This window comes from Penicillium pulvis (assembly GCF_028828015.1).
Source record: "Penicillium pulvis strain IBT 33274 chromosome Unknown scaffold_8_segment0_segment0, whole genome shotgun sequence".
In the NCBI taxonomy this organism is placed as follows: domain Eukaryota; kingdom Fungi; phylum Ascomycota; class Eurotiomycetes; order Eurotiales; family Aspergillaceae; genus Penicillium; species Penicillium pulvis.
The window spans coordinates 1,550,109-1,570,252 of record NW_026643080.1 but is presented as its reverse complement, the minus strand read 5'-3'; the positions used below and the strand labels follow the sequence as shown (position 1 = coordinate 1,570,252).

At 47.9% G+C, this 20,144-nt stretch overlaps 9 protein-coding genes across 9 annotated transcripts; 3 read left to right on the top strand and 6 right to left on the bottom strand.

Moving 5' to 3' along the window:
* Positions 1 to 192: 192 nt before the first annotated feature.
* On the top strand, positions 193 to 1,641 carry N7503_009998 (glycoside hydrolase family protein; the record flags this gene model as incomplete). The annotated part of the gene is made up of 1 exon (XM_057069544.1): positions 193 to 1,641. The coding sequence occupies one exon, from the start codon at positions 193 to 195 to the stop codon at positions 1,639 to 1,641; it is 1,449 nt and encodes a 482-aa protein (XP_056916155.1).
* Positions 1,642 to 4,192: 2,551 nt separating this feature from the next.
* On the top strand, positions 4,193 to 5,568 carry N7503_009997 (class I mannose-6-phosphate isomerase; the record flags this gene model as incomplete). The annotated part of the gene is made up of 4 exons (XM_057069543.1): positions 4,193 to 4,231; positions 4,288 to 4,389; positions 4,447 to 4,590; positions 4,642 to 5,568. The coding sequence occupies 4 exons, from the start codon at positions 4,193 to 4,195 to the stop codon at positions 5,566 to 5,568; spliced, it is 1,212 nt and encodes a 403-aa protein (XP_056916154.1).
* Positions 5,569 to 6,533: 965 nt separating this feature from the next.
* On the bottom strand, positions 6,534 to 7,808 carry N7503_009996 (chalcone isomerase domain-containing protein; the record flags this gene model as incomplete). The annotated part of the gene is made up of 1 exon (XM_057069542.1): positions 6,534 to 7,808. The coding sequence occupies one exon, from the start codon at positions 7,806 to 7,808 to the stop codon at positions 6,534 to 6,536; it is 1,275 nt and encodes a 424-aa protein (XP_056916153.1).
* Positions 7,809 to 8,049: 241 nt separating this feature from the next.
* Positions 8,050 to 10,219, bottom strand: N7503_009995 (putative alpha-L-rhamnosidase B; the record flags this gene model as incomplete). Its single annotated transcript, XM_057069541.1, has 3 exons — positions 8,050 to 8,935; positions 9,013 to 9,284; positions 9,335 to 10,219. 3 exons carry the CDS (start codon positions 10,217 to 10,219, stop codon positions 8,050 to 8,052), a joined length of 2,043 nt encoding a protein of 680 aa, XP_056916152.1.
* A 469-nt stretch (positions 10,220 to 10,688) lies between these two features.
* Positions 10,689 to 11,302, bottom strand: N7503_009994 (carbonyl reductase; the record flags this gene model as incomplete). Its single annotated transcript, XM_057069540.1, has 2 exons — positions 10,689 to 10,825; positions 10,918 to 11,302. 2 exons carry the CDS (start codon positions 11,300 to 11,302, stop codon positions 10,689 to 10,691), a joined length of 522 nt encoding a protein of 173 aa, XP_056916151.1.
* A 325-nt stretch (positions 11,303 to 11,627) lies between these two features.
* On the bottom strand, positions 11,628 to 13,230 carry N7503_009993 (gluconeogenesis factor YvcK family protein; the record flags this gene model as incomplete). The annotated part of the gene is made up of 3 exons (XM_057069539.1): positions 11,628 to 11,877; positions 11,922 to 12,981; positions 13,035 to 13,230. The coding sequence occupies 3 exons, from the start codon at positions 13,228 to 13,230 to the stop codon at positions 11,628 to 11,630; spliced, it is 1,506 nt and encodes a 501-aa protein (XP_056916150.1).
* Positions 13,231 to 14,268: 1,038 nt separating this feature from the next.
* On the top strand, positions 14,269 to 14,637 carry N7503_009992 (GNAT family N-acetyltransferase; the record flags this gene model as incomplete). The annotated part of the gene is made up of 1 exon (XM_057069538.1): positions 14,269 to 14,637. The coding sequence occupies one exon, from the start codon at positions 14,269 to 14,271 to the stop codon at positions 14,635 to 14,637; it is 369 nt and encodes a 122-aa protein (XP_056916149.1).
* A 538-nt stretch (positions 14,638 to 15,175) lies between these two features.
* On the bottom strand, positions 15,176 to 16,651 carry N7503_009991 (uncharacterized protein; the record flags this gene model as incomplete). The annotated part of the gene is made up of 3 exons (XM_057069537.1): positions 15,176 to 15,716; positions 15,771 to 16,491; positions 16,561 to 16,651. The coding sequence occupies 3 exons, from the start codon at positions 16,649 to 16,651 to the stop codon at positions 15,176 to 15,178; spliced, it is 1,353 nt and encodes a 450-aa protein (XP_056916148.1).
* Positions 16,652 to 19,191: 2,540 nt separating this feature from the next.
* N7503_009990 (pyridoxamine 5'-phosphate oxidase family protein) lies at positions 19,192 to 20,038 on the bottom strand (the record flags this gene model as incomplete). Its single annotated transcript, XM_057069536.1, has 2 exons — positions 19,967 to 20,038; positions 19,192 to 19,919 (listed from the first exon to the last, which is right to left on the bottom strand). The coding sequence occupies exons 1-2, from the start codon at positions 20,028 to 20,030 to the stop codon at positions 19,192 to 19,194; spliced, it is 792 nt and encodes a 263-aa protein (XP_056916147.1). The 5' UTR covers positions 20,031 to 20,038.
* Positions 20,039 to 20,144: the final 106 nt, after the last annotated feature.

Below are 20,144 nucleotides of genomic sequence, written 5' to 3'. Positions count from 1 at the left end.
ACTTTTGTATCTTCGTTCGATATCCTTTCTTCCAACCTTCCGTGCTGTGCGCAGAAGTATCCATTCCTTTTCGACAGGAGCCCTTTGGCACCAAGTCATTCATTTCTACGTTCTAGTAGACTCTATCGCTCATTTAAATTCGCCTTAGCCAAATCGAACCGATAACCAATACTGCAACCAAGAGCCTGGACAATGGCTTCGTTTTCCAAGTTTTTGACTGCCGGCCTTTTGGTCGCCGGCGCTGCTGCCCATCCCCATGGCCACTCGCATGCGCACAAATCGACCGTGCAGAAGCGATCCGGCACCTCGACCAAGCGCGGTGCTGCTTACAACGATGCGACTCTCGTCTCCGCTTTGACCGACAGCTCTAGCGTTATCTCCTGGGCCTACAACTGGGGAAGTACCATTAATGGTGATATCCCCTCCGGTGTTGAGTACGTGCCCATGCTGTGGGGTTCGAGCTCCACCTATACGGACTACTGGACTGCCGCCGTTAAGACTGCCCTTGCCGACGGCAGCACCCATCTGATGGGTTTCAACGAGCCCGATTCGTCCTCCCAAGCCGATATCAGCTACTCCGATGCTGCTACATACTATAAGGAGTACCTCACCATCTACTCCAGCGAGGCCACATTGGTTAGTCCCGCTGTTACTTCGTCCACCACCGATGGTGAAGGTCTGTCTTGGATGTCTTCTTTCTTGAGCGAGTGCACAGACTGCGAGATCTCCGCTCTTGCTGTTCATTGGTATGGCGGTGACATCGCTGAGCTCAAGACCTTCGTCAACGAGGCTATCACAGTTGCCGAGGAGTACTCCATCTCCGAGGTCTGGGTCACCGAGTTTGGTCTGGATACTGATGAGTCCGGTATCACCGATCTCACCACCGCTGCTACTTTCGTGAAGGAGGCTAGCGAGTGGCTCGAGACCAAGTCCGCTGTTGCTCGCTACTCGTTCTTCTACTGTGCCAACGACTTCATGCTTACCGACAGCGTCGCCAACTCTGTCGGTAGCGCCTACATCTCCGTCTCCGGATCTTCTTCCAGCTCTTCCTCATCCTCTTCTTCATCGGAGTCTTCCTCGTCCGAGTCTTCCACCTCCACGACCGAGGCTGCCTCCACCTCGACCACTACGTTTGTCGTTGCCGCCTCTACCTCGACCTCTGTCTCCGAGTCGACCTCGACCATTTCCTCCTCCGAGACTGAGGTCTCTGCATCTGTATCCATCTCGATCGATGTTGGTGCTGATGCAGACTCCGAAGTCGAGTCCTCCAGCTCTTCTTCCTCGAGCTCTTCCGTGGTCGTTGAAGTCGCCGAGGCTACCTCGACCGCCGTTCCGACTACCTCCGCGACTCCGACTTCGATCGAGACTACCTCTCACTCGACCTCTACCACCACCCTCACCGCGTTCACCACAGTTGAGACCACTTCGTCTACTCCCACTCCCACTCCCACTCCTGTGACCTCGTCCACACCCACCCCAACTCCAGTCACATCATCCACCCCCAAGGTCACTCCTTCGACCCCTGCCGTAGTTGTCACCGTCACCCCCACCGTCACCGTGACCGAGTGGGAGACTGTGATGCCTACTCCAGGTGACTTTGGTGCTTGTGGCGCTCCTAAGCCACTCCACAGCTCGCACTAGCTCTAGAGTGAACATCAGCCAAGCAGTCAATTGGGCCTACTCAACAATTTAGCCAACGCTTTTCCCATCTTCCGCGCTCCCTGAACATAGTGCTTTCTTTCTTTCGTTGATACTCCTTTCACTTCTAGACTATACTCTATCCTGTTTTCCGATTCTTTTCTAGCTATATTTTGCCAATTGTTGAACAAGTCTATGCTGCTTGGAAAGCTGGACAGTACTAAAATTTTGCATTCTGGCTTCACCTAGTGTAGATACTGTCCAATTTCATAGGTCCCTATTTGGGCAGCGTTGAGCCTGCATCCAATTGTGCGTCGGTTGGCGAACCGCGTCTCAATGAGGTGCTTTCGTATGTGCATCCTCTCATCACCTGATTCAATGGTCGGATAGGTTGCAGCACGGATACCCCGGAAATAGCGCTGTTCATACCTCCGAATAACGAACTGATAGTATAAGCCCGCCAATCTCTGAAATCGATCGTGGGATGTCCATGGGGGCGCTTCGTTCTAAGGTAGACAGATTGGAATACAAGGTCGTATGCGTGGCTGTAACATTTCCGTTCTGTGCCTTCCGAAGGGTGAAGAGTCCTCTATTGGAACATTCCTCGGCAATCCTGCGTAGCTTTTAGTCGGTCCACCATGGCCCCATACCACAGAGGGTAGTCGGAATTCCTTCGAAGACTCTGATTAACGCCTTCGGGCCTCACCATGTTCGTTGAAGGACGGTCGGGCCTCCAATGGCTTATGGAAACCTTTTTACAGAGACCCTGCGGGAGCAGGGTTGGGCAGTAAACGCCGACAGAAGCTTCCTGGCGTTTCTTTTCTATCTCCCCTTCCAGAATAGAATAGTCAGTTGGTATGAAGCGTAAGAGAAGTATGAGGAAGTAAACCTACTTGTTTTTTTATGCTGTTGACCTTCGCCTGTCTTGCGCAGGTGCTTCCGGATGATTCATGCCAGTAAACAGGTCCTAAATGTCGCAACCCCTGGAACCTTCAATTCACCGATTGTCCACGCGAGTATCGCAAGATACGGTCGATAAAGAACCATAGGGGGGCTGTCAATTCTAAGCAGCTCCTGAGAAATTCGTAGTAAACGATTCACCAGGCATGTAAACGGATCAAGACCATTTCCCCAGCGGAGCTTTCCTGAAAGGAGCAACATGGCTTCAATGCAGATGAAAAAATGCTCTCATGTCGCCATAGCCTTCACTTCAGGAACCTTTCATGGAGTTGAATTTTTCTTCCTAGAAGGCTTTTTTGGAAGCGAACCTTTGAGGTTCACTTGTATCATATTTGTGAGGGATGATAAAGATAGAAAGAAGAAAAGGGCGAGAAGGAGGCTTTTATAGTCACGACATTAGATGCTGAGATCGGGGAAGTGAGGTGAACTTACCTGAATTAGAGTAGACATCAGTAGGATTTCAATCAGGAAAGAATTTGAGAGTTGAAAGGCTGAGGGCAAAGGAGACAATTCCTGTTGCCTGTTAGGACTAACACTTGACTCGGCAGCCATTGTCCTCCCTGATCGGAAGTTTCTTGCAGCTATCACTGTACAACTATATTTTTAATGGTGTTGCCGTTCCGTTCATAATGCGTCAGTGCTCTAGATGTCATCTAATTGAACGTTTCATGTTCAAAACGAATTTCAACCCATGGGCCTGATAATGTAGTGATCGAGTAAATTCAAGAACCTCACACCAGAATATATATCGTGGACCACCCCACTCCCGACATTAGCGACCACACTGGAACCCAAAAATGCCACGAAGATATAATACATCGATCTGAGATTAAGTAATGTGACTGCAAGCAAAAGGACATCGGGAAAAAGATGATTCAGTAACTTGCTATTGAACTAGAAAGTGGGTAAGAGATCATCTCATCCGCACCGTCCCGCAGAAACACAATTATTTGAAAGCATTGCAACCCTTCTACTAACTGTCCTCATCAATCAAATTGAGACTCTATCGAACAGACATGGAAACACAATTACTTAATCTTAAAGCCGTGAAAAGACAAGGACGCCGGGCAAAGTCATCTAGCCGCCAGAGACGATTTGCAAGCGGAGGCTTGGTGCTTCTTCGAGATGTCTTGTCAGAAGCAGGGAGAAAGCTTAGCTCATTGCCATTAAGAGCGTTTCTGATGTTATATCAAGTCTAAGACTTCGAGCCTGCTCAGGTATAATCGAAAAGTCTGGCCGCGATCGGGACGTAGTCCTACGAAGTTCCCGGACTTGGGAGAAGCGCCGTAAGGGGTGCGAAGGGAGCAATGACTGGATGTAAACATATCGTAGCATCAGGCGTTAGTGATGTCAATCTGACTCAATCAAAGCAATGGCACAGTGGAGATTTGTGTGGACGGATTGAATACCGAAATTTAAGTAGATGCCAATGGCTTCGCGGTGGGAATGACGGCATGCCGACGTCTGGCCGATTTGCCCATTCAGGGTCAAATTTTGGGGAGGGACATTCAAAATGTCTGCCCTCTATCTTCTCAATTGCTAAAAATCAAAACACTTCCGACTTTAAGCTCATTCACCTTTGAAACTATCCGTCATGGTGGCCGCAGTTGTTCAACTGCGATGTGGTGTCAAGGCATGTATCTTCGCTTCTATGCCCCCACCAGTCGCTAACAAACAAGGATAAAACAGAATGATCCTTGGGGAAAGAAAGGCAAAGACTCCATGGTGGCCCATTTGTGGTCCAAAACACCCGGAAGTGCGCCCATTGACGAGAACCAAACCTACTCCGAGGTAGATGCCCTATATCATGCCTTTGCCTTTCAATCAATCTAACCTATTTGTGTCTAGATGTGGATGGGTACTTATCCATCCAACCCGTCACACCTCCTTTCGACCGGAGAGCCACTGGGGGAATATCTGAAGAAGAACCCACAGCTAGTGGGCAAGTCAGTTCTGGATCGATGGGGAGCAGAGATTCCATTCCTGCCAAAGGTAGAGTACATCAATCATTATACTCGATGCGACAGCTGATGAAAACCAAAGATTTTATCTTTCTCGAAAGCACTGCCGCTCCAGATTCATCCAGACATGTCACTGGCAAAAAAACTCCACCAAAAGAATCCTGAGAAATTCGGTGACACCATGCACAAGCCCGAGATAGCCGTTGCACTCTCGAAATTTGAGCTCTTCGCGGGCTGGAAGCCCTTGGAAGATATTCAAGCACTGTGCAAACTGGAACCATTGAGGCAATTCGTACCAGCATCCACAGGCTTCAACGATGAGACGTTGCGGAAGATTTGTATGTCGATGTTGAAGGCATCGCCAGAGACGGTAACTTCAACAATCAAAAACTTGCAAAGCATCCCCGAGTCCCACTTCGGATGCGATCCGTATATCCCAGGTCTTCTAGTTCGACTGAGCAAGCAGTACGCACCAAGCGATAACGGAAACCTTGTTGCAGCCATCCTGATGAATTATATGACCCTCGGACCAGGGGATTCGGTCTTCGTTCCAGCAGACAGTATCCACGCGTATCTGGAAGGCGATATTGTGGAGTGTATGGCGCGATCAGACAATGTCATCAATTCGGGATTTTGTCCGAAGACGGAACGGGATAGCGTTGATCTTTTCGGGCAGGCGTTGACGTTTGTGCCTCATAATGCGAGAGATGCACTTTTGCCGAGGCAGAAGAGTGACAAGGGGATGCATGGTAAGACGGATGTGATTGCGCCTCCGATTGAGGAGTTCAATATGCTTTGTACTTGTCTTGGTGCTGGCGAGAAGGAGACGCATAAGGCGATTCTTGGGCCCAGTTTGATGATTGTGACGAAGGGTTGTGGGTCTATGAAGATTCCGGGCAATCAGACGATTGAGATGAAGGAGGGGTATGTTTATTTTGTTGGACAAGGAATTGCGATGGACTTCTGTACGGAGAAGGGGGTTGCCTTTTATCGTGCGTATACGGAGTAAGCAGATTGAAGGGTTGGGGAGTCAATAGCTCGTTGGAGAAAGAGGGGAAGGGAAAGAATTAGTAAAAGGGTGTTGGGGGGCTGGGAATGGTTTCATGGAGAAAAAGGGAAATAGGAAGTGAAAGGGACCTTGGGGATTAGGGGATTGGGAATGCCTTCGTGAGGAACACGGAAGGGAAAGTAGAAGCGGGTTGGAGAATTGGGAATAGCTTCATGGAAGACGGAATTAGAAAGTGGAAGGGGAAGGAAACTAGAGACTAGGGAAATCGTTAAGAGGAAGTGAAGACTAGGAAGCAACGGAGGTACTTATAGCACTTGTCCCCTCCAAATCATTAACAGACTCTCGTGGTCAAGCGGGATAAGCACGTCCACTCAACTGGGCCAGGATCTCTGGTGTGCTTATCTGGGTTTCGATCTATATCTGGCCATCTGCAGTGGTTGGGTACAAGCTTGACATTCGTCCGCGATGGCGCCTCCCTGGTCCTGGCACATATGCTACGATTCCGTGGGTTCGCTATCGGTCGGTACGAGAGAATTTGCGAAAATCTTTGAAACATCCCTGTATCATAGCAGATACTTCTTTTTTTGATGGTCGATAAAAAAAGAAGCAAATGTTTGGTCGAAGCTTGGGGAATATTGCGGCTATTGAGCCGCATCGTGAAGATATTCAGAGGAAGTACTTCGACATTTGGGATGGCTATAAAGAGACTGCCATCGTAATCGAAAGATCCCGGGTTCAATCCTCACTGTCGTCAATTGCATTGTTTCTTTTTCTTTTTCCTTTCCTTTTTGTTACGAAGCTATGGATCACTAGTGAACTCCATATGCCCTCCGGTGAGATCGGTCAAGGTCTAGGGCAAGGATAAAAGAGATAGATGCCGTGTGGTAGATGAGAGTTGTGGAAATTGTATAAAGCCAAAGTATGAAAACAAGAATGATCCTAAAAGTACAAGACTATTCCACAAGTTAAACGACTCTCTGCGTGACGGTTCCGACAGGCCGCTCAACAACAGTCATGAGCCCATCGACGATGCTCTTCCGTGCACCCTCACTGGAAACCTTCTTTCCAGCCAGGTAGTTGAGCCACACGAATCGGCTAATCCGCTCATCGTTGACACGACCCATCCAGTGGGTCGCCTTAGGATCAGGCTGGAAGAGCGCATCAAGGGCACCATGGGCATTGCGCAGAAGAACCACAGCCTGGCCCTTGTTGACATTCTTAGCTTGGCCACCACCAACGATGGCTTTGAATTCATTGATCGCGGACCCAAAGGCCATATCCTGTGATTCCGATCCGGAAGCAGACTTGTTCATCTGCGCGCGGGCGGTGATACCACGGACCCAGGCATCACGAAGGTGCAAAAAGTCAGTGTTGCGCGTAGGCACAATTCGGAAGGCAGTTCGGATGCCATTCTCCTTGATCAGAGCTGTCCAGGCCGCATCACCGTGCTCGGGATCCATAAGCAGCTCTCTAAGCTGCTGGCGCTCCGGGGATACCAGTGACGTAGCGGCTTCAGCACCAACCCCGGAGACAGCCGCGACATCGTCTGAGACAGGTGGATGAACTGCTGTGTGCACGAGACGTTGCTGCAGCTCTGTGATATCCGACTTGGCAACATATAGTCCAACAACATACACCTGAATCGACAAGAATGATACAGTGCGAATGCCTAATCCCAATAGCTGGTATTCGTCTCCATCAGACGTTGACAGCTCATCTCCAGGTTTCTTGTTCTCCGTTCCAGTAATCGACGGTAAGCGAATGGTGGTAGGGAAATGAGGAACAGAGCTGGTGCCGGTCTCGATTTGGTCGACATTATCCTGGCCGTGAAGAGGAATCACAGAAGGGCCACCGTCAGCCGGGAATCCAGGAGGTCCGTCCATCTTCATAGCGCGGCTTTCTGATGTTGCGACTGTAGCTTCGTGAGGCTTCGACGCGGTGTCGTTCTTTCCGGCCTCGAGTTGTTCCAGGCCAAACAGATCCAGCTTGACCACTCCATACATAGCCGCTGCGCTGGCCACAATTCCAGCTGCAGACCAGACAACAGACCTTCGGTACTTGGCATCTTCAACCTTGGGGCTTTCGGCGGCGCGGGAACGGAGAGGGTTGGTGGCACCATTTTTGATTGATCGGAGGCAGTTCGTCGTGGAGATGTGGCGGGTATTGGATGGAGCGCGGAGAGTTTGGCGGGTTAAGGACTGGCATGTGCGCCAGGGCGCTGTGCGAATTGAAGACGTCATTGTTGTCGCTATTCGGAGAATTGCAGTTTGGAGATGTGTTGCTTGATCCGGAGACGGGCCTCGGGTGTGGGGATACACGTGACCGGTCTCGATCTATATGAACCCACCTATGAGGATCGACATTATCATAAACATCAAATATTGCCAAGCTTTCAGACTTGGAATTACACAAAAATATACCGTTTTATGGTGTTGGTGAGAGATCTTTCATTTATATCAGACTATATCCTAATTCGGAAGATCATTTCACAACGATCTTGTGAGAACCACCTCCAACGACAAATGTCGCCGTGCTATCCGCATACACCACATTTTTCTTCACTGAGGCACCATTGAGGGTAATCGAAGGCTTCTTAGACGAAGTGACATACGGAAGAGTAACATTTCCAGTGGTCCCCTTCGGAACCGAGAAATCCAATGTGTACCCAGCAGATGACTTAGTCCACGATGCTTGGAACTTTCCAAGATCAGTGACAAAGCCAGCCTCCGCGAACTCAAGGTCTCCAAATTGGGGGGAAAGATCCCAGGTCAGCCCTAACTGCGATGTAACCGAAAGACCAACAATGTAGTTCGTCAACGCGGATGTCGGACCAGACGACCAGCCGTGAGCGTGAGAGACGTATGAAGTATCATAATAGTATCCACGACTACCACGGTATCCGAATGTACCATTGACCAGATATCCCTCAATGACAGTCGACTCGGTTCCATTAGGATTGTTGATGTACCAGCCCCAGGTGCGACGAATGAGGTCCAAGGCCCTAGATGGCTTTTGAACGAGGAAGTGACTCTGAATCTCGAAGGAAGTTATGAAGGGACAGATATTGTCTGGTAGCTCGGGAGAATTGGGTCCGATTGGTGTCCAATTCTTCAGCAGGTTGTTGGAGATCTTTCCCGCACGGTCCGAGTCAACAACTCCAAATAGCACGGCCATACTATTGGCGTCTTGGGGGTGAAGGTCAGTGTCAGTCGCGTTGTCTTTGAATGCCCCGTAAGATTCATCCCAGCAGTAGGTGTTGATGGCTTCTTTCAGTTTCTCCGCGCGAGAGTCCCAGGTGCTGGAAAGACCTGTCGTATCTCCGGCCCAGGTGGCAAGGGATGATCCGGTTTTCAAGGTGTGGTAGAGACTATGAAGCAATCAGTCAGCGATATTCAGGAGAATGAGGGATAGACGAGCAAAGACAGATCGAGCGGTACGACTTACATCATCTGTGCTTCTGTGTTGTTATACCCCTGCTGCCAGCGAGCCCAGTCACGAATGCCAGTGACATCCAGGAGTCCACTGGCATAGGTCACCTTGCCATAAATGTAGTCCATAGCAAGCTGGTAGCCAGCCCAGTTCTCCAGCAAGAATTCCGTGTTGTTTGTGTACAAAACATAGTTGTAAGTACCGATCATAGACCACATATGATAAGTATCCGACCCAGTCTGGCTGAGCGGTGGTCCGGACTCATCAAAAGCACCTGTTGTTTTGTCCTACTCAAAATCGTTAGAAAAATTCAAATATCAGAGCAAAGCGTATTCACCTGAGTGTTGTACATGATCTGCAGTGCATTCATGACACTATCCAAATCGCCGAGACTAACCATTGTCGACGGAACAGCGATGCCCATATCACCAGGCCACACGGCACGATCGCGCTTAGCACCATCAACAATGATCGTGTCTCCGGGACCCAGAGTCCCGTTATTCAGCCATCCAGAAGTGACACCAGAGGTAATACGTCCAGTATCCACAGGAACCTGATTCGTTTGCAGAGTATATGCACCACTATACCAAATCCGATTCAGAAGCTCATCACTGCAGTGAAAGTAGCCCTGGTATGCCTGCAAATTTGACCACGTCGGGTGGAAAGCCAATTCAAGATCCATATCCTCAATCTTGACTGTTGACGCATCGTCCGTGATCAAGAAGAGGGTCAAATACCGGAATCCACCACGCAGCTTTGGGAGCGGCATCACATAAGAATGTGAGCCAGCGGACGTAAAATTGTCGTACAAACAACCATCATGCCACAGACTGTTTGAATCATCTGAGTTCTCTCCGATCCAGTTTAATGCTTCTGTGAAAGCGATTCCCAAAGCACCGCTGCCGGTGGAGGTGTATTCGATGTGCATGATGCCACCTACTTCTTTTCCGAAGTCGAACACGACAAGGGAGCCATTGCCATGGAGTGTTGCCGTCGCAGGTTTGGCGGAATTGGTAGTAGCGTCATTCTTCAGATCGGAGAGCGTTGACACAGGTTTAACTGTTCGAGAAGATGGCGCGTATATATTTTTATCCCAAACACCACTGAAGGCAGCTTTCGTGGGGCCGGAGCAGGTTGTATTTCGCCAGCATGTTTCTGCTTGGGCTGGGGAAGCAAGGGAGCAGACTCCCAGGAGGAGGTTAAGCCAAAATGCGTGACGCATATTGGATTTAATCAATGGGTGGTACACTTGATTCGTAACCTGCAGGGGAAAGACCTACTTCCAGTGCCTGCTACATATAGGTTTCCATTAGTTAGAAATAAAGGACGTGCGCAAATGCACGATAAAATTGCTCGGCATTTTCTAGCACGAAAGCTCAATCTCCGCACTTGTTTGTTTGTAGGTAATTGAGAAAAACATTCCGGCTTTGAGTCATTGGTGGGAAATTCGCCGTTTAAAAGAATCTAAGATCGGCGCACGAAGCACTCCGGTGGCTTTGGAAGCCCCGCGATTCCGGCAAGCGATATTAGTCCCTTGAAATCAATGTATCATTTCCCCGCAAATCTGCTTCTCCGCAAATTCCTCCGTCACTGCTCGGCACAAACATTACCGAGGGGGTAAGGGTCTGGAGGGCCCCATTGATAGTATGTGCATTTGACATGCCCTTATACGTCCCCCCCCCCCCCGATTGCTAGGTTGATTTATGGTAAGAAATATCTTGCAACTCTAGGTTTGCTTTGATTATATCCTCGAGAATATCATTCCAGAAGCTCTCAATGTGATTCTTTCCATTCAACCCAGTCAAGAATAGTGCAATGCTGCCAGTAGCTAGAAAAAGAACATACAGGTTGACTGCAAATTGTGAGGTACAAGTATATAAGCGACAGAGCATTTGGAAATCCAGTAGGTATAGATCATACCTCGCATGATTCGTCCGTGGCCACGTTTGCTAAATTTATAAAGAAACGAATTAGTACCGCCATTGCAGAGAAGCATAGGAAGTTCCGACACCTCTTCCGACACCCTTTGGATAAAACGAAGCCCAGATTGGTAGTCGTCAAGAACCAAGTCAGAAAAATCCAATTCGCCAATAGGGCTATTAATTTGGACTGTAGTGTCTGCTCTCAAGGCTACGATCGCCGCAACCCCTTCATCCTCGGGGCGGGTGCTGATGATCACACGCATCGTATTCAAGATCAAGCATTGCCGAGCAAACCCCCATCCATGCCCGGAGTCACCTCCCGTGCCGATCACTGATGTGCCAGCGAAGCTTGTCTCCTGCTTTTGTGGGGCTATTGACTTCATAATAATGGACGATTGGGCGCCTCGAGCGGCGGTCTGGCGTGGCAATGGAACGAGGGATGCTTACACAATGAGATGTTATATGCTCGGAGAAATTTTCTGTCTCGATCGTTCGTTGCGTGGGGGTTAGGGCAAAATATGACTCGGTGGTTGAGAACGCAATGTGGGGGAGGCAGCTAGGCCTAACAAGTCTAGACTTGCGCTCCACAACGTTCAAGGTTGTTGATGGCGAACCACATTTATAAATGTTTCAAGTTACCAGGCATGTTTCTTTAATGTGTCTCATTTAATAAAAGAGTAATACTAACCCTGATCAATTATATCAAATTTATCTTTTGTCCCGTTTGCCTGGATCAAGAGTGTTTCTTCTCCATAAGCCACCATCCACTCCCCCTCGCACCATTGCATCTCCTTTCTTTCCCAACACAACTTCGAGAGCTTGAATCAACGCATTCGAGTCGTATTGCATGCCAACAACAACTTCTTCATCTTTGTGCTTGGTAGTAACCTTCCGTCCGTATAGACGCAGTGTCTCAATCCCCATCTGAGCCAGCCTCTCCCTGTCAACTTGGGGGTTCCTGGTCCATCCAGGTGAAGAATATGCGTGACATAAGAAGTGTACGGGATCGCACTATATGGTCGAATAGTGGCCGGGGATGAAGCCGAGTCATGGACGCCTTGCAGTGGTGGAAACCTTTCAGGACGTCTCCCACGACTTTCTTCGCCGGCACGTGCAATAGCCTCGACGAAATCAGATGCCAAAAATGATTGAGATGGGGGACCGGTCTCTCGGTCTAATGAGCCGTTAAGGATAAGGATCTTGTGACGTGCCGGGCTGTTCACAATACTCTTTCCTACGCCGCGAAGGATAATAGCAGGAATGATAGAGGTATAAAGAGAGCCGATGCTGTATACAATAGCTTGTGCGTCATTCAGTGCTTCCAGAACGCGTGGGTTTGCCGGTGGTCGGATCTCTTGACCGTAGGGATTAATGTACCAAATACGGCTGATGCGACATGGTAATTCTTCGTTCTTGGTTTTGCTGAACGCGATGTTCTTATTTCGCAACGTGGCAAGGGAGCCAGGAAGATGATCTTCCTCGTATGAGACCGGGTCCGAAGTATCGGAGAGATCAGTGTCTTCGAGGTCATCCCCGTCAGCGAGGAGAAGACTGGGACGTCTAGCACTTTGGACATTCCCGAGTGCGGTTGCTTCACTCGGATGCGAAATGCTGTTCTGTCCAACAATCACAGTTCCGTCGATGAGGGTAGCAGATATATGGTGAGAAAAATTCGAGTTGATCGCCGGAATGACCCGTACAATATCTGACTGCACACCACATATACTCCCGAGAAGATAAATGGCGCTCTCAAAGCTCCCACTGAATATCCGCGCTCCGGTTAAAAACAGGTTGCCCACGCTAGCCGAGGTGAAGTCAAAAGTCGACGATGGTGGTCTGGCTCGTTTGAGAATCTCCAAATTCAACATGTTGAAGAAAGATCGAATTAACTCCTTCTTTGCCGGCGTGATAGAGATCCACAGGCCAGATGTGCCGTCCACGATGGAGAGCCATTCAAGGGATGCCGCAGCTGCTTCCGCGGGCAGACGATGATTAAACAGGGTCTTGATGGCCATCCGTTCTGGATTAACTGGTAAGTCCGGAATCAAGCGAACCAATCTACCTAATCAGCATTAGCAAAACTTGGTCGAATAGTGTCGCGTGCCAGTCGCTTACTTCGAACATCGCCAATGCCCGGCCCTCCAAATATCCTAATCAACTCGGAAGAGGAGCCTCCATTATCGCTGATGGGAATGATATAGCTTAGTGGGCAGTTTTTGCTGGCGCGGATTGCGTCGAACACGTCGACCAGATTGTTTGCCGCGCTTCCCCCAGAGATCACGGCGATTCCCCGGTTGAGCGTTGCAGCCATCGCGCCTTGGACACGCGACTGGTGTTTACTTGCAAGAATAGATTTTTCTGCGCTCCAGAGAGGCCGATTATGCAGTGATTGTAAGGTTGAAACTTGTTTTATTGCTGATGTTGTTGTTCCAGAATGTTTTGGTCGGCTTGTCGGACCCGAATGCGAGAATGACACATGTAAGTCTGGAACCGCCACCAATGCCACTCGGGATTGGACGCCTTTGCAGGCAACAACACCAAATTTTGGAAATGCATATCACCGAATGATCTTAGACAAGTATCCTTCGATTTCTGCTTTGATACTCAACGCCCCTCTTGGCTCTGAGCTCTCTTAGCAGAATTAAGCTTGGGTTGCTTACTGGTTACATAATCAAACCGGCTCACCGAGCCTCGCAATATATGAACCGCCTACATCAAGTAGGCTTCCAAGGTGATATACCCTTATATACCGTAGAACGCTAAATATATTCAAAGCCAATCCAATTGGACGTGATAAATAGCTAGGGTAGCTCCGATACCTAGTAAAAAGCGACCTAGGTCTTCCAAGGTATGCTTTGATATACATCCAAACATTCACGCATAAATCGAAGCCCAACCCAAGGCAGGTGGCGCACCCAGAGTATATAGGATTCAAAATGTGGAGGTTTCATCTTCACTAAAGTGAATATATCTGTTTGTGATTTGCAGTAAGAATTGGGGATAGATGATGGCTCATTGAGCATTGGCCTAGTTGCAAGAGGACACGAGCCGAGGCGACGGCCCGCAATGGAAACATGCAAACCATTCGTTTCCCGAAGATACGGTAGTTTCATATCATATAACTTTATAGAACGCTGTGCATGCATGATTTGTTCGCAGGCAAGGCTAGTGCTAGGATGATGCTTCCGCTTCGACTTCTTGACTCATCACGACTCATTTCATTGGCCACAGCGTCATTCTATGTATGTAAGCCAAACTATTTGATTTTTTGCTTATAATTCACCTCAGACAATTCTTGATACAGTACACATATTTCTCACCTCGCGTCCCCCAGCGACCATCCATGAGAATGACAAGTCAAAAGTCGATCCGCATTCGACCTGAAACAAAAAAGGATGAATCAGCAATCGAAGAAGTCACCTTAGCTGCTTTCATGAATGCCGAGCACTCAGACCACAACGAGCAAAACATCATTCGTGACTTAAGGGAAGCGAAACAGCTATCAGTCTCGCTAGTCGCAGAAGATGAACTTACACAAAGCATTGTGGGTCATGTCGCCATCTCACCCGTCAAAATTTCGGACGGCAGTGAGAATTGGTACGGGCTGGGACCAATCTCGGTTCTACCTCAGCATCAAGGAAATGGTATCGGGACATTGTTAGTCGAACACGTGATGGCAGATCTTAAAGCCGTCATGCAGCCGGGTGTATTGTGTTAGGAAGCCCGAAATACTATACGCGGTTTGGCAGAATCTTCTCTCCAACTACCTGGAGTGCCACAGGAATGTTTCATGGCTCTCAGTTTGCGCAAGCCAGTTCCTAATGGAACTGCATCGCATCACAAGGCGTTTGAGACACCGGCAACAGCACTTTGAATGAGGGTAAACTAAATAGATTACTATACTATAAGTACTGAGCTGTACACCAAATAAAATTGGCAATGTTATAGCGAAATAGAGGACGGTCTGTGATTATTAGTCTCCGTATGTCCCTATCGAAGTGCCTTGGTCCAATCTCACTCAATTACGTCCATATATTCATTTCAAATAACCACCTACGCATGATCAATTCAAATCTGAATCAGCAAAGAACTCTGATAATACTAACACTTAAACAGGTACTAATACATTAATATTACGGACATATAGAGCAGACAGCAGAGGTTCAATATGACCGAAAATTCATATTATGATCCTCCGAAATTCAAAACGCACCCCGTCTATATCTTCCACACCTCTAACTGTCCATCAAGTCATATTATTGATGACACCGCTGCTCTGGAGGAGCCTCAATTCTCATCTGTAGCCCGAGTATCCGGGTCTGATTCTGCAGTATTTTCTCCCATTGCTCAATGCGGGTCTCGCAGTCAAGAAGCCGGCCACGTATCTCCTCCTCATTCATTCGCTCAATGCGGATTTTCTTTTCCCACACTCTGGCCTCTAGAAACTCTGAAGCAGATGATCGAGGCCGCTTGGTAGGTATGTTACTGGAGCCATACCATGGCTCAGTTCTCATATGCCTCCCCAGATTGCTACTAGCTGCCAGTGGTTTCCGCTGGAAGTGAGACCTGAAGCCAAATTCGTACTGGCTAGGACTATGCTGTCTCGCATCAAAAGGAACTTTCTGCGTAACCGCGGAGTCCTGACAAGAACAGCTCACACTACCTGGGCTTCCAATAGTGGAAGTTTCACTAGATGCCGTGCGATGAAGCGGAGATGTATCTACTTCATCGCCGTTCTCTGAGACATATTCTTCTTCCTCTTCATCGAAGTCTTGAGCAGTTTGTATATTGCGTGGTCTGTGAATAAGTCAGAATTACAAAAAGTTGTAAATTGCACAGGAGGAATCCTACTCTCCAGAGCTTTCTTCGTCATCTTCAAAGCCCCTCCAAACTTGGTTATGGTCTATTTCAGCCTTTCGTCGGACAGTTGTAGCCGTAGCAGGGCGAGGCATCGGCTCCTGCCCCCGGCGAACCTGGCAAACAGTCTCATTACCTGAGAATGTCTGACTCCGTTGAGCCCCTGTGAAAGCAGGCACAGATTGATTCCTAAAATGACTGCGAGTGAGTAAATCCTGATCCCTAATCTCATGACCGTCCTCTTCACGACTTAATTTCGCCCTATTTGGGTGCGATCCAAAATGAACGCCTAGGTCCACAAGGTCGCCCATAGGAGTTCTAAAGTGCGTCTTTGTGTTCACAGGCCGCTTCATCAGAATTATCTGCATGGAAACAACTTCATAATCATCGCGACGAGCATTGCGAGGTTTAGAGGCCTTCTGTCGCTCCTTAGCATAGACGCAACTCCATTCAGCATCAGGATTGAGTGGTCGCTTCTCAGCAATCAGTTGATTGACGTGCGCCTGTCGAATCTCAGACAGAGACTGGTATTGCTGCGCTGCAGATATCTTATTTGCCCGCTTCTGTACCTTCTTGCAGAAATCTCTCTGTGACATGATCATTTTCGTGCGCTCAACTTTCGTCCAAGAAGCTTCTTGGCCTGGGATAGGGTCTGCTTTGAAAAACTTGTAGCCTTCGTATACGACTGTAATTGGTTCCGAAGCAGAGGTAAACCCTATATTTCACATGAACCAACATTTCTTTAGGGGAAGAGGCTGGGATTTGAAGTTGAGCGTATGCTTACCATCCGACGCATTGCGAGAGGATTGAGCTGAAGAATTCAAACCTTCCCCAATCGTATTGTCCATAAGACCTTCATTTTCCCAGAATGTCATTGTCTCGAGAGAAGATAAAGAGTGATAGTTACGCGCTTGTGCGATATTTTAGTTGGTATGAATTCTTAACAATAGTGAAGTTGTTGGGTGAAAAAAGAAGTCGAGACAGTCAAACCTTTTATATCTACACTGGAAGGCGGAGAACAAGGATTCGTTCAAAGACTTGAGGCTCCCTTGCACCCGGGTGCAACATGCACGGGTGGTGCACTCTGCGCTCTTATTGGTCATGATCACTGCAGCTGACTTATATAGTTTTGAGCCTCACCAACTCGATGGAATTTCCATGCATGCACCTGGGTAAAACATGCAAGGCTCCCGTCCCCTCAAGGGAGACCTGAAGTGGGGGCTAGAATGATTTAAAATAAATTCCTTCTAAATACAGGGTAGTCATCAGCCCTAGTCAGCCTTCGCACTACATTGGGCCTCCAGCGCAAAGCCTCGCGCACGGACCTCTGACTAGACGAGACAATCTAGAATGGGTGGTATCCAACCGGGTAATTATTGTGTAGATCCGTTGGTATCGTATAGCCTAGTCCTTCAGTGGCGCCATGGAGGCTCTGCAGATTTAGTTAAAATCAAAATCTGACATAGTTCGTTCAGTTGGCTTTCCTGTTGTAGATTCCTGCATTAATATAGGCCATCCTTTATATCATCATCTTGAGTCGCATACTTCATGAATGGATCTAAATCCTTGCTGGGGTGAGGCTTTGTTGTTAAATGGTCCATTATCACTTTCGTGGTAGATGAGTTGGACTTATTCATCTCGTTTATCTGCATTGGCCCCCAAATGCGGATCATCGGGTTTTGTATCCGGCATATTTTACCTAAACCATTGCCTCCTATACATGATGGCCGCGGCTAAGCGTACACGGATCACATTGTGGATATCCAGCAAAGCAAAATCAACCAAGCAAATTTCTAACGTGAAAGAAAAAGGCAAGGTATTGAAAGAAAATTGCTATTCGGCGATTGTGATCATGCCATTGAGTCGTACCTGTTCAAGACCATGAGGCTGTTGAACTCACAAATCCGCAAGAAAGCCCTGAAAATACTGGAAATATCCATATCCACCGCCTTTTTGTCACGGCTCAGGCTCGTCTCGCCATTAATTGTGAAATACGTGTTCCAGCAAGGAGGCGATGAATATGCCTTTAAATTTCACGATCTCTCTTCAAGAACCGAATGAGGTCTCCCCTTAAAATGCCTCCGCATATATGACTCAAAGAACCAGGTGATCAAAAGCGAATGCTGCCAGAATACATTTTGCACCCCGGTTGAACACGGCATACCCATACCGGCAACATCCGTTCTCGACGTGATACATGTACCGTGTTGAGTTAAGGGGTAATCCTTCTTCAACCTTCCTGGGAATACTTATAAGAATGCTAGTTGCTTCGCACTTGCGACTGTGAGGAAAATGTGGGATATGTGGGTTGGCGTAGAAGTGAGCCTCATTCTTGCTTGGCTCGGTTATGCATGTGCCAATCCAGAAGACATTCAAGTCTGTCCCGTACGGGGCTTTGGTAAATATAGCTCTGTCTCCTTGCATTGTGTGTAGAACGTGTGTGTATTTGGTAATATGGCTTTTGATGTTCACGTCCCAATCCGCATCATCTTCCAGCATTATTGCGTTTGAAGTGGAGCTTTCGACTACCCTCTGATTTCGATTGTAATTCGTACACATGCAAAATATAATGAGAGAATTGGGTAATGACTTTTGGAGTGCGTTCATATACGCACGCCATCTCTTGAAAATTGTAGGCTTTGTCGTTTACGGGTCTAGGCCCTAGGATGGGTCAGCAGGGTTCACCTGTTGGTTTACTTCATGTGTGTACTTTTGGTATCGCTTTCTCACTCAGGCTTTCTGGGTCCACGCCATCAAGCCACTCAACCTTGAACCATGACAAAGAGGCAGCCAAGGTGAGCAAGTCGTATTTGTCCGTGCGCTCTGGCTCTGGCAAGCCTATGGCATAGATGTGTTGGAACTAATCAGGTTGGATGTTGAGCACAACAAACAAGCTTCAATGTGGAGGAAATACGTACCCCCAGGTGCTTTATTGTGAATGTAATTGATTTCAATTCAAGAATAAGTACTACGAATGAAGAAAGGCAATTGCTTGGGCCATGAAATCTGTAAGTAGCCGCTGAGCAATATATAGAGGAAGATATATACGACTGAGCCTGCCAGCATTATTTGAAAAACTCTTTTGCCTTTAGGAACCATCAAATATTTAGTCATAGTATAATTGCCTTCACCTTAGTAGGAAGGTACTTCCAAGGTTTGATTCTATTACATTGTTCTAAAGTCACTTGGCTATATGAATGAATATGATCAGGCCGTTCCAATACATCTGTGAACCATTTACGATGAGATGGTATGCGAGCAATATGCATTTCCAAGGTTCTAGCAATCCCTAAATTATTCTTGCTTTTCTTGAAACTCATTTATATTTACCCCTCATCTCAAGTCTATATATGGATTATGATAAATATTAGAAAAAGAAGAAAAATGCATTGTCCAGTACGATACTAAACCAAATCTAATCTGATCCCACAGCCGGCCGTGCAGCACGCTCAGCCAAAGCCCGATTCTGCGCATTCCTCTTCGCAATGAACTCAGCAATATGCCCAGGAACCTCAGACACCCGATTTCCATCGCTAGGAACTGGCACCCCAAAGGTTTCATAAACAGGGATAACGCCTGTCCAAACACGGCCAGTAATATCATCTCTCTCGGTATCCTTACGCTCATCACCCGGTGGCCCACTCCTTATCTTTCCACTCCCATCAAAAACATTGACCCTCAAAATCACAGTCGACGACATTTCCGCCCGGTCGGGAGGAACTCGGGTGTTATCCCAGCGATCAGCGACCACTGAGTTAGTAATCAGCTTCATGGCCCAAAGCTTTTCCTCTTCATCCGTGACGAGCTTTGCATATCCATGCAAGACCACTGAGCGATAATTACAGCTGTGCGAGTTGGGGGTTAGAGACATGACTAACCCATCTACTTTGCTGCTTGCAATGCAGATGGGAAGTCCCTCGCCCTCGTTACTGCGTGCGAGATTCATGATCCTGGAGCTGACGTAGCCATGCAGGTAGCATTCCAGTGGCTCGTTGATGTCTGCGGATGGATATTGAAAGGAGCCCATTTGTCCGATCATGGGGAGTATCGTTGGGAATGGATCCTCAGGTCCTGGGTTGAAGGAGACATTGAGGACCTGGGATTCATTAATAATTGAATGGATTGCACCCAGATCGTATGTTGCTGTATTTAATTAGCCTTGTGTCTTGCTTTTGTTATTGGCGACTTACCTCGATTGTTGTATCGATTGACTGTGTTTGAGGAGCGCTTTGGGTATGCGAGTGTTCGTCCCATTGTGACTGGTGAAGTTGGTAATCAATGGCGATAAAAGATTGAAGCGACTTCTCACTGATGAGAATGTGAACAACACAGGAAGATCAACAGAGCTTTATAGTTTCGACTCCTGGT